General features: G+C 41.7%; 2 protein-coding genes across 7 annotated transcripts in view; one reads left to right on the forward strand and one right to left on the reverse strand.

The window, feature by feature from the left end:
* The window catches only part of MAJIN (membrane anchored junction protein), a 62,052-nt gene extending 55,710 nt beyond the window's left edge, over nt 1-6,342 (reverse strand). The window contains exon 1 of the mRNA XM_083519516.1: nt 6,324-6,342. Coding sequence (XP_083375642.1) covers nt 6,324-6,326 — 3 coding nt within the window. The 5' untranslated portion in view covers nt 6,327-6,342. The remainder of the gene's footprint in view (nt 1-6,323) is intronic.
* Nucleotides 1-15,844, forward strand: part of SLC12A7 (solute carrier family 12 member 7) — a 93,233-nt gene that overhangs the window by 9,510 nt on the left and 67,879 nt on the right. The window contains exon 1 of one of the 6 annotated variants that reach the window (XM_083519070.1): nt 14,584-14,733. The exons of the other annotated variants lie outside the window; for them this stretch is intronic. Within the exon in view, the coding sequence (XP_083375196.1) occupies nt 14,694-14,733 (40 nt within the window). The 5' untranslated portion in view covers nt 14,584-14,693. Of the gene's footprint in view, nt 1-14,583; nt 14,734-15,844 lie in introns of those variants that run through there. 6 annotated transcript variants of the gene reach the window in all.

Below are 15,844 nucleotides of genomic sequence, written 5' to 3' on the forward strand. Positions count from 1 at the left end.
GAGAAGGGAAGCCTGAAGAGAGGAAGTGGCAGCTTCCCTGCATTCTGCCTCAGGGTCTTACTGCCCACCCTGCTCTGTTTCGTTGCTGTGTTTGCTCAAACGGAACAAAGAGCAGGGAAAGCCCCTCCCCTCCAGGCAAGTAGAGAGGAAAGCAGAGCGTCGCTCTATCCTGTCCCTGCTCCGGAGGGAACAATGTTTGTGAAGGGAAGAGAGATTACAGGTTCGGCTTAAAATTCTGATTTGACTTCCTGCTTTTTGTTTTTGGAGACACACAGCATTCAAATATGCTTTCTTCCATTTAAAAGGATGAAATCCTTAAACAGTGGCTGGCTTGTGTGGGTGGGTGGGGGAAAACTTTTGCCTTCCTTTCCTCACGTTATAGCCCTCTCCTGCATTCTTAGCCTTCTGTGTTTTTCCTTCCCTCCCCACTTAAAATGTGGTTACAAAGCATGGATCCACATGGATCCTCAGGATCTTTGCATTGGGTCACCCCAAATTCACCATCAGAGCACACAGCATGTCCATGGCTACAGCCTGTCCCCCCCCAAAAAAATCACACACCCATTGTTGCCTGGGGCTGCAATGGTGCAAAAACGTGGTTACAAAGCATGGATCCACAGGGATCCTCAGGATCTTTGCATTGGGTCAGCCAAAATTCACCATCAGAGCACATAGCATGTCCATGGCTACAGCCTGTCCCCCCCCAAAAAAAATCACGCACCCACTGTTGCCTGGGGCTGCAATGGTGCAAAAACGTGGTTACAAAGCATGGATCCACAGGGATTCTCAGGATTTTTGCATTGGGTCACCCCAAATTCACCATCAGAGCACATAGCATGTCCATGGCTACAGCCTGCCCCCCCCCCCAAATCACGCACCCACTGTTGCCTGGGGCTGCAATGGTGCAAAAACGTGGTTACAAAGCATGGATCCACAGGGATTCTCAGGATTTTTGCATTGGGTCACCCCAAATTCACCATCAGATCACATGTCTGTGGCCACAGCATGAATCACAAAAATGATACGTCCACTGTTTCATTCAGAATATTTTTTCCCTTGTTTTCCTCCTCTAAAAACGATGTGCGTGTTATGGTCAGGTGCGTGTTATAGAGCGAAAAATACGGTAATTTAGTGGAAGTAGCTCTGGAATAGGTTGCTAAAGGGCTCAGTTTATGATACATAGTTTTTACCGTATCTTAAAATAAATGTCTATTTTTCCAGGGCATATTCTTGATTCTCTGCAGTGTCACATGATAATAATTCAAGTTTTGGAGACTGCTAATTTTTTTTTAAAAAAATAATCCATACAGAAGGTCTTTGTGGTTAGGATTTGTCTTTACAATAGACTCTTTTAATTCCATAGAGAAGAAAAAGTATAGAAGAAATTTTTCTTTACTATTCTGGGAAAGATACAGTAATTCTTTCTCTCCCCACCCTAGTTCTTAATTCTGTAACTGATATTTAGATTTTGTATTGTAACACTTCCCACATCTTCGTACTCCCTATCTGATATCCCGAAAGCCGACCTACAGCTGATACTGCCTCGTCACAGTTAGCATTCCACTTCCTATTGGTCAGCTGCAAGATCAAGGGCCTTCTTGGAGCTCTTTTTCCAAGTCTATCATCAGCCAGTACCCTCCTCTTCCCAGACACTTGTCTTCTGAGGAAAGGAAAGGAAAGGTGGGATTACAGAAAATGGGGCTGGGTTGTGTTTTGGAATGTCTCCAGGGAAGTCAAGTCTACTCCTAACATCTAATCACATCTCATATTTTCTCTTCATCCTCAGTGTGCTAGTGCTTCTAAGCTTTTGGAGCACACACTCTCTTTGCAGTTTAAAAACAAGACTTGGGGCTTTTAGACATGCTCAGAATGTGGCCTAGCTGGAAGCTCCACTAAACTTAATGGAAGTTACTTCTGAGTAGACATATAGAACAGTGTGCTGCAATGTTGAGAAAGGAGGAAATAAAAGAAGGGGAAATGGGGGGGGGATCCCCCAAATGGCTGCTTGTAGGGAGAAATATAAGATAAATTTGTCAGGAGCGATTGTGGTGATGAGTGGCATATCTTAATTAACTTAACAAGGTGGTTGTCTCAGCTGAGGTACTTTGCTTGCCTTTTTTAAAAAAGTCCTTTGCTTACCTGCTCAAGCAGGACTTGTAAAAAGCTAGCAACAGGCTTTAAAACCTTTTAAACAGTAAAAAAATGTGTAGAGTGTTGCAAGCTGATCATAATATAGAATAGTCCCTTTCACTTTCAGTTGTGCAATGAAAGTGGGTCAGGGTGGAGAAATTTCTGTAAAGAACAGAGGCCCCTTTAAGAGTACATCTTCACTGTACTACAACCATGAAGTGAAGACTGGAGAGTTAGGTGAGAAAATGACCCTGTTACCAAACAGAAGTGGCAGCAGTGTTGAGCAGACCTACAGAGAACTAAACAGGGATGGATGGCTTTGTTCTGGCCCCTGCCTGGTCCACTTGCCTAGCCAGGCTGCAAGACAGTGTGTATGTTTTTTGTTTTGTTTTGTTTTGTTTTTGCATCAGTTTGTCCATGAGATACCTGCCTGCAGGTAAGAGTGTTTGTGCTGATTGCAGTTTGGGGTACTGTTTGATTGCTGACTGAGTGAATACAGCTGGAATGGGGGTGTGGTCCAGAGCTTGTCTTGCTACAAGAACAAGCTCTCGTGCAGACAGTATGGCTGTCCCCAAAGTAGGTGACACAAAAGGGTATTGCTGCTGTGACACATCACTTTGGGGAGTCACCCCCCCCCGGGTCAGTACAGAACTTTAAAGTTGTTACAGTGGTGGAGTTTTCTTGGCAGTGATACTGGAGTGGCTTGCCGGTTCCTGCTCCAGGTGGATCACGTTTGGTCAAAACTCTCCACTATGAACTGTCCATCTTGGGTGGCCCTGCGCAGCATAGCTCATAGCTTCTCTGAGTTATTCAAGCCCCTTCGCCATGGCAAGGCTGATGGCTGAAGAATTGATGCTTTTGAATTACGGTGCTGGAGTAGACTCTTGAGAGTCCCATGGACTGCAAGAAGATCAAACCTATCCATTCTGAAGGAAATCAGCCCTGAGTGCTCACTGGAAGGACAGATCCTGAAGCTGAGGCTCCAATACTTTGGCTACCTCGAGAAGAGAAGACTCCCTGGAAAAGACCCTGATGTTGGGAAAGATTGAGGGCACAAGGAGAAGGGGACGACAGAGGACGAGATGGTTGGACAGTGTTCTCGAAGCTACCAGCATGAGTTTGACCAAACTGCGGGAGGCAGGAGAAGACAGGAGTGCCTGGCATGCTCTGGTCCATGGGGTCACGAAGAGTCGGAAATGACTAAACAACAACAGTGGTACCTTGGTTTATGAACTTAATCCGTTCCAGAAGTCCGTTCTTAAACCAAAACGTTCTTAAACCAGGGCGCACTTTCCTATAGAAAGTAATGCAAAATGGATTAATCCGTTCCAGACTTTTAAAAACAACTCCTAAACCAGGAGTTTAACATGAATTTTACTATCTAACGAGACCATTGATCCATAAAATGAAAGCAGTAATCAATGTACTGTACTATAAAATAAAACAGTATTGTAGACGATAAAAATTAAAATTATTTTTTCTTACCTGCACTGATGATAGTCATTGTTTGGATGGGGTCTTTTATCCATTTCCGCAGTCACACAATCAATCAGTAGCTGAACTGGGATCCACACAGATTCCCCCCCCCCCCGCTGTGGGAAATGCTCCCTAGAGCGCGTGCCTTTCACAACAGCATGGGGGGGAGTTGCGCTCCCACAAACCAGCTGGCTGGCAGGTGCGCAGCTTCCCTTGCGGTTGCAGGAAACATTCTCCTCCTGCAGCGGCATGGGGGGAGTTGCGCACCTGAAAACCAGCTGGCACGTGCGCAACTTCCCTCCCTCACGGCTGCGGCAAACACTGTGATGACCCCCTTCTCCACTGCCGGACAATTGAAGTGCAGCACTCAAAACGGAAGTGCACCCCTGAACGGAGTACGTTCGTATTCCAGACAAAGTTTGCCAACCAGAACACTTTCTCCCGGTTTTGAAGTGTAGACAGAGGTACCACTGTATGATAAATACTTTGCTTTATTGCATTACAAAATTTAACAACATCATTACACAAAAAATAAACCCTAACCCAGAAGATGCAGTACATCAAAAATAACATCCAGGTAATGTAAATAGTTCCTATCCCAGACAACCGTTTGCATAGAAGAGGACATACAGGTTATGCTAAACAAATGTTTTATAATGGGAGAAGCGTCACCTTTTCCATTTTTAGCCATGTACACAGAAAAGCTGTACCAATTGGTTGCAGGAGAGTCTTAATTCTTCAAACCGTGTGCCAGTTTTATTTTATTAGTCAACTTTTCCACATGTGCTGTTTGCCGTACACTATTGTAGCAACTTGTCAGAGTTCTCTCTCAAATTCCTCTAGTTTTTTTATGACTGTGAGCCTGGCTGGCTGCTAATTAAAGGGAACTTATTAGGGGTTTGAACTATAAGTTAGTATTATCTCCTGTGATACGTTCGAGCAGTGCCAGCTCCGAACATTTAAAGGTGTTTCGTCCTGTAATTGTTTTTATTTTAACAAGTGGTTGTCCCAGAAATGAGCCGCTATCCCACATGTCCGCCACATTTGTTGAACAGAGCCTAACATTTGACATCCTCTTCAACAGTTTGGTGAACAGTGAGGCTAAATTTGTAGGCATAAGATATCGGTTTATTTATTTTTTGCACTATTTAAAGTACTACCTCTTTCATCAAGGTCAGGACATTCAAAAGGAAATCTCCCTCACATTGAAGTCAAGATCTCTTCATTAATAGTAATCTGCTAATTGGCTTCCCACATCTGCCTTAGACTTTCGCTGTATTCATATCTATTAAGATTAACACACTATTCTGTCTAGACACTGGACTCTGTTTTATCTTTGTGGCAGAGTCCAACAATAATTCATAAGGGGCAAGGTCCTTCAATACCAGTTCCCTGATGTGTGTTCAACAAATAAAACTAGCAATTTGGTACCAAGTCAGCCTAGAGATTCTATGGTCCTTAATTTGGGATTTCAACATAACCCTTGGGAGTGGTTGAGATTCAAGAACAAAGTCACAGAGTTTATTTAAACCTGCATTGTGGAGACGTGAGAAATTAATATGTCTGCTGTTCTGCATGAGCTCTGGAAAAATGTTCAGCACCAGCTGTTCCTTCCACCTTTTCCAAACCTGTCAGACCACCCTCATAGTGGAGGTATTCTGTACTGACTTCTATACAGGGTACTTAATAAATATACAGTCAGTTCTCGAAATTCTAGCCCTGTTATAACTCTCGATTTGCACCCATTATGCACCTATTTTGGCAACCAAAAAATGAAAACAAACTGGCTTGGGGCCAGTTTACCTGTGAGATGCCCTTATCCCATATATGCCCCGTCAGCTGCTTTGATCCTCGAAACTGGCATTGCTACAGGTCTCACATAATACTTGTATTGCATTTGTAAAAATGAAACTTAACAAAAAATCAATCTTTTAGTGTTGCATCACCCACACTTCAGAACTCCTTGCCTACTGGCATGAGGAATAGCGCCATACTGTCACAGTTCTAAATAGTAAGATTTGTTTACAAGTTCATAGAATCATAGAGTTGGAAGAGACCACAAGGGCCATCAAGTCCAACCCCCTGCCAAGCAGGAAACACCATCAGAGCACTCCTGACATATGGTTGTCAAGCCTCTGCTTAAAGACCTCCAAAGAAGGAGACTCCACCACACTCCTTGGCAGCAAATTCCACTGTCGAACAGCTCTTACTGTCAGGAAGTTCTTCCTAATGTTTAGGTGGAATCTTCTTTCTTGTAGTTTGGATCCATTGCTCCGTGTCCGCTTCTCTGGAGCAGCAGAAAACAACTTTTCTCCCTCCTCTATGTGACATCCTTTTATATATTTGAACATGGCTATCATATCACCCCTTAACCTCCTCTTCTCCAGGCTAAACATGCCCAGCTCCCTTAGCCGTTCCTCAAAAGGCATCGTTTCCAGGCCTTTGACCATTTTGGTTGCCCTCCTCTGGACACGTTCCAAGTTTTAGACACTGCATGGCCATTTCCTTCATGCTCTGCTCAGCTTGTAATATCTGGCTGACCACAGTTAATTGGAATGTTGGACTAGACAGACCTTGAACTTAATAAGGAGGACAATTCTTAGGTGCATGGCAGAGTAGCTGTTACTCCCCCCACTGCCAGTATTTCTGTGCCTTTAACAAATGAGCAACATGCAAAAATTCATAAAATGTAAGGTAAAGGTAAAGGGACCCCTGACCATTAGGTCCAGTCGTGCCCGACTCTGGGGTTGCGGCGCTCATCTCGCTTTATTGGCCGAGGGAGCCAGCATACAGCTTCCGGGTCATGTGGCCAGCATGACTAAGCCACTTCTGGCGAACCAGAGCAGTGCACGGAAACACTGTTTACCTTCCTGCCGGAGCGGTACCTATTTATCTACTTGCACTTTGACGTGCTTTCGAAATGCTAGGTTGGTAGGAGCAGGGACCGAGCAACGGGAGCTCACCCCGTTGCGGGGATTCGAACAGCCAACCTTCTGATCGGCAAGTCCTAGGCTCTGTGGTTTAACCCACAACTCCAGCTTCTCCGAATTTGGAGATTTAATGAATTAAAAGGTCACCTGCTGGGTTTCTTGCAGTTAAAAGGTAAAGGGACCGCTGACCATTAGGTCCAGTCGTGACCGACTCTGGGGTTGCGGCGCTCATCTCGTTTTATTGGCCAAGGGAGCCGGCGTACAGCTTCCGGGTCATGTGGCCAGCATGACTAAGCCGCTTCTGGCGAACCAGAGCAGCGCACGAAACGCCGTTTACCTTCCCGCCGGAGCGGTACCTATTTATCTACTTGCACTTTGACGTGCTTTATTCAATGAATTAAAAGGTCAGCTGTTGGGTTTCTTGCAGTTACTCAGCTGTTAAATACATAGAAACCTCGGTGTAAATAAAGGTAGCAACCGTAAAAACTTGCAAGACAATAGTAATGACAAATGCATATATCTGCATTCAGACAGTGGAGGAACATAATTCTGGAGAGCTTATGACCTTTATTCTGACAAAGGCAGCTAGAAATAACCTGTTCACAACATAGATAATGGGATAATGACCTCATGTACAAAGGATCCAACATTACCAGCTGAGTCATTTTACCTGGCAAGGCTACTTTTAGATGTGGTAATAATTGACATCAGATGTTCTATTAAATACAATTTCCTTCATCTTTTTCAATAAGGAAAGTCATTTGTGTGTATTAGGAACCCAGCAGCTAAGTCTGGATTGGTGTCAGTTAGAGGCCAGAGGTTTAGACAGAAACACTAGCGAGGCTTCACAAACAACTTCTTCCTTGCGGGTGTGGATTTTGAATGATGCTGGCCAATAAAAATGGGATGAAGAGGAACCTCTGGGAAGGACGTGGAACACACAAGGCCAAATGGTCCAAGGCAATTTTGGTGCCTGAGCTGTGTAATCAAAACAGTACTCCCAATGTAAGGGCGCATTATGAAATCTGAAGAGTAGGGTTTCAAGACACCTGGTTTCAGTTTGTTAGCTATGTCAATGTTTGTTACAATCCATCCTTCTACATCTGTTTTCATTATCCTTGTTTAATCTAACCTTTTCAACTGCCTGAAATGTTTTGCTGTGCTTCAAATTCATTGTTATGTAGACACTTTGTATAGTTTTGCTGGTTTTTTGTTTTGTTTTTTTACAATGGTAGCAGTATTGTATGAATGAATTTGACATTTTGTCCCATTTCATGGTGGCTTAAACCTGCCACTTTCACATTTTGCTTAATACTTGGGCTTGCCCTGGTTTCCTCTAACCCTCTAATTCAGTTAAACACCTGCTTCTGTCTTTTACACCGCTCTGAAAAAGATAAAATGGTGAATCTTTTTAAAAATGTGGCTCTTAAATTAGGCCTACAGAAATTTTGTCCTATGTTACGAATAGCTTGTAAGCCATGTATTGTACTCCCTGTTTTGCAGCCCTGGACCAAAACAGGTGGTCCCTGGTGAGCTACAAGGATCACACCAAGCTTACAAATTGTGTTTGGTTTGATGGTTTACAAGTTGTGGTATTTCTAAATCCATGTTGATCGGATATTGCAAAAGTTGCCATAAAATAACCAGATTGGTAATAAACCTTTATATTAGTCAAAGAAATAGAAGTTATGTAAAATGTAAGGGATGTTAAAGGCTTAGAATCTGTACTGAAGTTTGAAATACCACATTTGTGCCCGGCTCCTCCTAGGGAGGTCAGAGCAAGCTGTTTATCCTTGCAACAGCTTGTGAGGTAAGTTAGGATGAGGCTGTGTGCATCTTATTCAAGGCCCACCCACTGAGTTTCATAGCAGAGAGGATTTCTATGGCCCTGATCAAGAACTCTAGGCTAGATTTGCACAAGCTTTGGCCTACTGGGTTGAATACAGACTACCTGCTATGTAAGCCCACTTGCCGTGTGCTTGTTAAATATGTTGTTTCTACTGTCTGTCTAGGACAGCAAACCTGCATTTGAGATGCAAGATATCTGTCAAAAATGTACGGCTGTCATCGTTCAGCCCCCACCATAGTGCTGTGTCACAATCCTGGATTAGCATGAAGTCATGGCACAGGGAGGGGCGTAGAAGAGCAGGCAGAAGATGGAAGGCTACGAGGGAAATAGTGGTTTTAAACAACAGCAGAGGTTTGAATAAAGGAGGGTTGGAGAGGATCTGAGAGGCAAAAAGTAGTGATTTCAAACAATAGAGAATCGAATAGAGAGAGCAGGGTGTGATACTGAGAGAGGAGAGGGGCAGTTTAACATAAGGTTTGAATACAGTGAGAAGGGAGTTAGAAAAGGCTCTGTTGTGCTGGCTTCTTTGTTATACCCACCTCTGCTATTTCTCCTGGTCAAAACCCACACTGTTTCTCATCACTGCTTTACTCAAATCACAATTTTTGTCTAGGTGTCTGTCCACCTTTGCTTTACTCAGACTTCTGCCATTGTTTGAGTACAAGAAGGAACAAACACTAAAAGGAATTTTTTTTTCCTGTTTGTTTTAAGCTTCTCCCACTTCCATACCTCAGCTGCCTCATGTGTGAGAGAGAAAGGATGTGGATCTCTCAAATATTTTATAGTACAGGATGGCCCAATTTTTCATACCAAGTGGGTTGCAAGAGTACTTCAACATAGAACCCATGGGCCGCATACTGCTTTGTCTTGCGCACATGCACAGTGTGTGTGGGGGAGGCCAAAAATTGGTACTCTCACACTGCATTCACACAGATGGCTAAGCTAGGCACAGGGCTTTAGGAAGGACACGTGAGGCTTTGGCAGGGTCCTAGAGCCCTCCCACCTCCTTCCAAAATTTGGGAAAGCAGTAGCTAGATAGCATGAGGGCTGTAGTGGTGGGTGGAGAGGATGTCAAATGTTGCCAAGCGTTGGACTGCTGCAATGTATTTCACTTCTGGTACCATTTGTTGTCTTCAACATGAAGTTCCAGATTCAGTGTAATAATTTAGAAAATATGTTTTATTAATAAGCAAACATGCAACCACTTTATTTAACCTTTTCTAATTGAACGAGCTAGTTGACATGCTTGCTCTGAAGAGTCTGTTCATCTTAAAGATAGCTGTATAATCATGGGTAATGTGCACAAAGGAGACTGCAGAATAGGAGACAGGAGGAGGCATGGGAATTGGGGGGTGGTTGGTGTGAAAGGGAGAGTTGACAAAAGTAAGGAGGAGGGTGAAGGAAAAAGTGAATGTGCAAAGGGGGTTTCAGAAAAGGGAATAGGAGGCATGGGAATGGGGTTGCAGATGAAAGCAGGGGCATGAAAGGGTCTGAAGAATATAGGAGGTGACAATGACTTCACAACTGAGCAGAAGGTGAAAAGTGTGCTTGTTGCCATGTGGGTGGTGGATGCAGGAGTTTACAATGGGGGTGGTTTGTATACAGGGGCAGTTGCACAAAAGGAGGAGGCATGGACATGGGGTGAAGGTGGAAAGTGGGGAATAGAAGAGAATTGGTTTCAGTAATCAGTTGGGAAGGGAAGCTTTAGGGTGTTAAATGTGGAGGGAGTGACAAGGGGAAGGGGTTGGTGAGTAGAGGGAGCAGGACCACAGTCTCTAGTACACATATAATTATCATGAACCTCGTAGGCCATAATAAATGGGTCGTATGCTGCATATGGCATGATGTGTCCTAAGTTACGCAGACCTGTTTCAGCTACCATATCACACAAGTTCAACACATCAAATTTATAAGCACATGCCTATTTTGCTGCATGAATGCAGATGATCTTGTTTAATGAGATGCTTTCAAAGCTCATATTCTCAAGACATTTTCTCTTTTTAGATGAGTAAACTTTCTCCATTGAGTTGCACAGTATAGATCTGGTGTTTTACATAACCGTTTCATAGCTGGCAATAGATGTGACACGTGCGGATTACTTTCCAGAACATGATGCTATTTGCAGACAGCATATCTAATATTGTAATCTCTGTGATCAGAGGCTAACATTTGTGCTTCGTTGATATTGCTTGAATATGTGCAAACACTATGCTGCTTAGATAGCAGATGGAAAAAAATCAAATCCCAGCTAACATACTAGTTGTGCCATCTGTGGTGTCAACTTTGATGTGTCCCTCCCCAACGTAATTGCTGTGTTAACATTATTTGAAATATATAATCAAAATATTTTGAATCGTCATTGGTGAACCATTGTTGTTAGTATTGTTTTATAGCATTGTTCTCCAGTTTCATTTTTATGCCACAAGTGGGTAATATGTGGAAAATCCAGACATGAATCCTAGCATTTCCAGTAAAAGGATGTTTGGTACCAAGTTTGGGATAGACCTCAGCCTACACGTAATTGCATTTAACTAAACCACTTAAAACAAAACAAAACTGAAAAAAGGAAGCTGTGATTTTGAGAGGAGTGTGGGTGCTTAATCTTTTCCTGTTCAAATTCACAAACATCAAGCTCCACAACCATAATAGCAGTCTCCAGCAAGTCACAATGCTGTTTCCTAATAGGTTTCAGGAAATATCACATTTCAAACTGAAATCCGTCCAGCTGGACTTCAGACTTTCCCCCTCCTTTCAACAGATCAGTATCCATGCTGTTTTCAATCTTCATGGTCCCTCATTAAAATGTTAGCATTTTAAATGCTGTAGATTCTCAAATAAGACTGATATGGATAATTAAGGAGCCAGGAAAAAGGTGTTTCACAGATAGCACGTGGTTACTTCCCCAGTGCTATAACTTTAGCACAATAAAACATTACCTTCACTAACAAAGTTAGATTTAACAGCAAATACCGAAAGCTGCCTTATTTCATTTCAAACCTTTGGTTACTGAGAGTCCTTCTAACTCAGCTCAGTCTTCTCTGACTGGCTTTCCATGATCTTTGGCAGAGACCTTTCCTACTCCTGTTGTCTAAAATATTTTCTCTGGAAATTGAGCTTAGGACTGTACAGAGCACTTGCTGTACCACTAATTTAGGGACCATTCTCATGAAAATGTTATTGTAATTGGAACTGTTCTGCTTATGTTTTTGTGGGGTTTGAACCTATAACATCATTGGCCATTGGCCAATTAAATAAGTTGTGTATTATCTGGGCAGCAAGAAAGACAGAACAGACTTGGTTTTAATAATTTACTTTGAGTTTAGGGTAATCTGTTACGTGTGCTCTGACAACTGTTAATGCACATTCATACTGATGGTTGTAACTTGCCCTTACCCAGTGCTTTTTTCTGGGGGTACTCATACCCCTAAACATTTTGTGAATCTTTCTACTTTTGTCCATTTACTGTATTTATTCTTCCTGATTTGAATTATAAAATGGTGATTTTCTTAGTCAAAATGAAAGTACTCCTAAACCTTTTTAAGAACAAAAGCACTGCCCTTACCACAACAGTAATAAAAAGAAACATGCTCTAAGCATAGTTACTTGGAATTGAGTCTTACGAATTTCATGATTTTTTTAATTTATTTGCTTATTTGGTTAAAGGGGGCATTGATCACTATCTAGTTTTTTCTGGTTAGGTTTCTTTTGGATATGCAGTCAGATAAAACATAAAACATGAATATTTTGGGTCCTGTAGGAACTATATTTTAGAGCAGTGGGCTTCTTTACTTCTGCAAAGGGATAAACTAACAGAAATGAAACATTGATGCTTTCTCATTATATTGTTTTGAAGGGTTTTTTTGTACATGTAAAGGTTTTCAAGGGCAATATATTTCGAGTCCCTCAGAATTGTCATTTACAGTCATTAAGATAAAGTCATTGCATGGTGATTTTATAACCTTTTTTTAAAGAAAAAAGTTTTAATTTATTTTAAATTAAATTAATCTGTGTTAAATAATAAACTCCCATGTGTTTCAACCACCCAATTATTAACAATTATTTATATTAATAATATTTCTGCATTGCTTAGAGTGGTTTACATAAAACACAATAATATACTTAAAAGTTGGAAAAGATAAGATAAAAGTCGAAAAATTGTAACCAAAACGAAATGAAATGAAGAAATATAACAATAAGAACAAGAACAGTGTGATGAATTGTATGAACCAGTGAAAGGCTTCTTAAATAGATGGCTCTTCAGGAGATGTTTGAACTTTACTGCTATTTCTGCCTTGTGTGGGAGGGTGTTCTAGAGAGTAGGTGGTACTACTGAGAAGCTAATTTTTGAGATGGCATTAGGTGGCATTCTACCAGTTGTGGTATGGTCAGCATGGCTGTTCTAGAAGATCTGAGAGGAAGATCTGAGTTGCAGTGGAGAGGCAGTTTGCTAGGTATCTTGGTCCCAAGTTTTTCAGGGCTTTATGCACCAGTAATGAAACCTGTAACAAGTCTGGGTAGCTATTAGACATGTAGAAATGCGTCAAAAGGTTAACAAATCACAAAGAAGACTTGAAGGTCTTCTCTCCGACAGAGCAACCTTTTGTCACAAATGGCTCCTTATATGAATTGTGAGGACTAGTGCTTCAGAACAAGTGTGTGAATTGGCCTTGATGGAAAACAAATATATTTCAACACATAGCATTTGCCTCTTCCTCTGCCAGATCATTTCAAAAAGGAACTTGCACTGTTCCAAAAACTCTTTGCATTCAGATCGTCTTCTGAAATTAACTGTGTAATCCTATGCATATCTACTCTGAAAAAGAATCACAAAACAGAGAAACCAGTAGGAGAACACTTCAATCTCCCAGGACATTCTATACAAGATCTCAAAGTAGCTGTTTTACTACAAAGGAATTTCAGAAATAGACTGGAAAGAGAAGCTGCTGAATTGCAACTCATTACCAAACTTAAAACCATGGAGAGACCTGGTCTGAACAAAGACATTGGATTCTTATCTCATTATACATGACTAAGCCATTTTTCACCTTCTCACCCCTTGCCTTTTCCTGTAAGACCTATTGCAGTCGTTAAGAGTCGTCAACAGGCTCATCTCAGCTACCTGCCAATCTCCCATTCCCACCACCCTTCTGAGTAATACCCCTCCCCACCTTCTCACTATATAGAAGGATCTGGCAACTTCTGTTTCAGTGTATCTGAAGAAGTGTGCATGCACACGAAAGCTCATACCAAGAACTAACTTAGTTGGTCTTTAAGGTGCTACTGGAAGGAATTTTTTTGTTTTTACTCTGAAAAAGTCCCACTGGGTTCATTGGGACTTGCTCCCAATGAAACATAAAAGCCGTGCAGGATTTTTGCCTCTCTCTACCAGCTCTCTGTCTCCAAACTCAGCAGCAGTGATTCTTCTGGAGGCAAGTGGCCAGAATTCTCATACTGCTGTTTGCATGAGTATCTGTGAACAAGGGGACTAATCCCACACTGGCATTAAAGGAATGGAACAGAGTTTCAGACACTCTCCTGAAGACACCCAGCCAAGGAAGGAGATGTATGGGGAGTGTGGTTGCTGTGGCTAGTAGCTCCCATGTTTTCCCTGCCTCTCCAGTTTCCACGATTACAGCCACCAAAATGCTGATACTAATACTAAACCTCTACTGCTACGAGGAAAGTATCTTTGACTGATTGCTGCAGGATTTTCTACCTCCTAGGTACTTTCCATCCAAACATATTCCCCAAGAGGTCCCACCCTGCAGTTTAAGAGCCACTAAGATAATGTAAATTAAAAATCATTTACTAGCTCTTTAATCCCATGGATTTAGGATTAAATATTTTATCTACGTAAAGTATTGGTTTATGAATAGCATGCTGTCGAAATGATTGGATGCTCGCTGCTTTCATATCCACAAGGAGGGCTTGTGTAATGGAATAGCTTCAGAGACATCTGCTGCTGTAAAGAGCAAGTCGATTCTAGGTGTAATTTAAGGCTTTCTACCTGGCGACACTTGATGATAGAGATGTAGGCCCTGCCCTTACTTCTGTGTGTGGGGGATTTATCACTGATGAACATCTCTCTCAGCTTAATCTGTTGGAGAGTGCTGCTGCTGCTGCTTCTGCACTGCAGCTTGGCTTTGTGTCACATGCATACTTTAAACTGCATGAAGCTTTGATGACTTGCTTCAGGATTAATCCACTACTATCGAGAGACAGGATTTGAGGTCTTGTACAAAACGAGAGAGCAACTGTCAGCTTTCTGCTCTTTCACTTTTTAACATTTGAAGAGTTGACTCCTGATTATGAACGAACGGGATTATGAGGAAGGTGGCCCAAGCCCAGGTGAGTCTTAATCTTTAATAAAGAAAAGAGAGAGAGAGAGAAGAGCAAGTGTTTTATAAACTGCTGGTTGTTCTTGCCAGCAGAAGTCATAGAAGCTTCTTCGGAGAATTCAGATACTGTTTTCTTCAGAGTTTTTAACCACATTGCATTATTTCCCCCCAGTTCAATCCATTTCATCGTATTGGAGTTCAGTAGCACTGCATTGTAAGGCAATGCATTTAATTTTAGTGATGCAGTATTAGAATCCTCTGTTACATAAGGCAGATTAAGTACTTTTCATTTTGCTCTTCAGTATAATTTAGGTAAACAATGCTTTTTATAGATACTTTTAACAGTGATTTGGATTTTAGTGCCTGTTTTCAGGAAATTAAAGCTCTATCAGAATGTACACCTGTGATAAACTTTTTCAATAACCAAGCATCTCGTAGTGCACTTTAATGATAATCTTAATGCTTTCTTGATTTTTGCTTTATAAATTAAAATTGAAATCCTGGAAAATGATTCAATGTTAAACACTTTATTGATATTGGGGCCAATATTGATCAGAGCAGTTGATATTAATTAATGCACTGGATCACTGAACTCTCCTTTTAAATTCTCAAGGATCGTGGGGACGCAGCACCTTTATTCAGGTGATGACTTTGTGGAGTCAGGAAAATAAAGGAAGGTACAGTTAGGACTGAGGTGGAACTTTAGTGGTAGCTGTCCCTTTTACTACATGCTGCATTTAACTTTGGATATTTAAGTTCAAGTAGGAGTATCAGGGGAGAACAAAATTTTATTGGTAAAATTAAGAGGACAAGCCAGTCTCCTGTCGCCCTTCTTCCCTGGTCTCTACTCTCATCAGGAGCCTTCCTGGGCTAAGATACTTGCAGATGGGAAGACTCTTATGGTGTGTGAAGGGGAAGGACTGGATCATACTCCCTAGACTAAAAGCTGATTTTTTGGGAAATTGGATTTGGTTTGTTAGGAAATATGAAATAACGGGAAAAGACTATGTACTGGATATGCACTCGAATATTCTGCACTGTTCTATCTATAGTTTTACAGGATTTTCATTGAAATATTTGTTGTGTTCAAAGAAAGTGATGGCTGGTCGCTTTATTCAGAT

The sequence above is a fragment of the Podarcis liolepis genome (genome assembly GCF_965112155.1).
Source record: "Podarcis liolepis genome assembly, chromosome: 8".
NCBI lineage: Eukaryota > Metazoa > Chordata > Lepidosauria > Squamata > Lacertidae > Podarcis > Podarcis liolepis.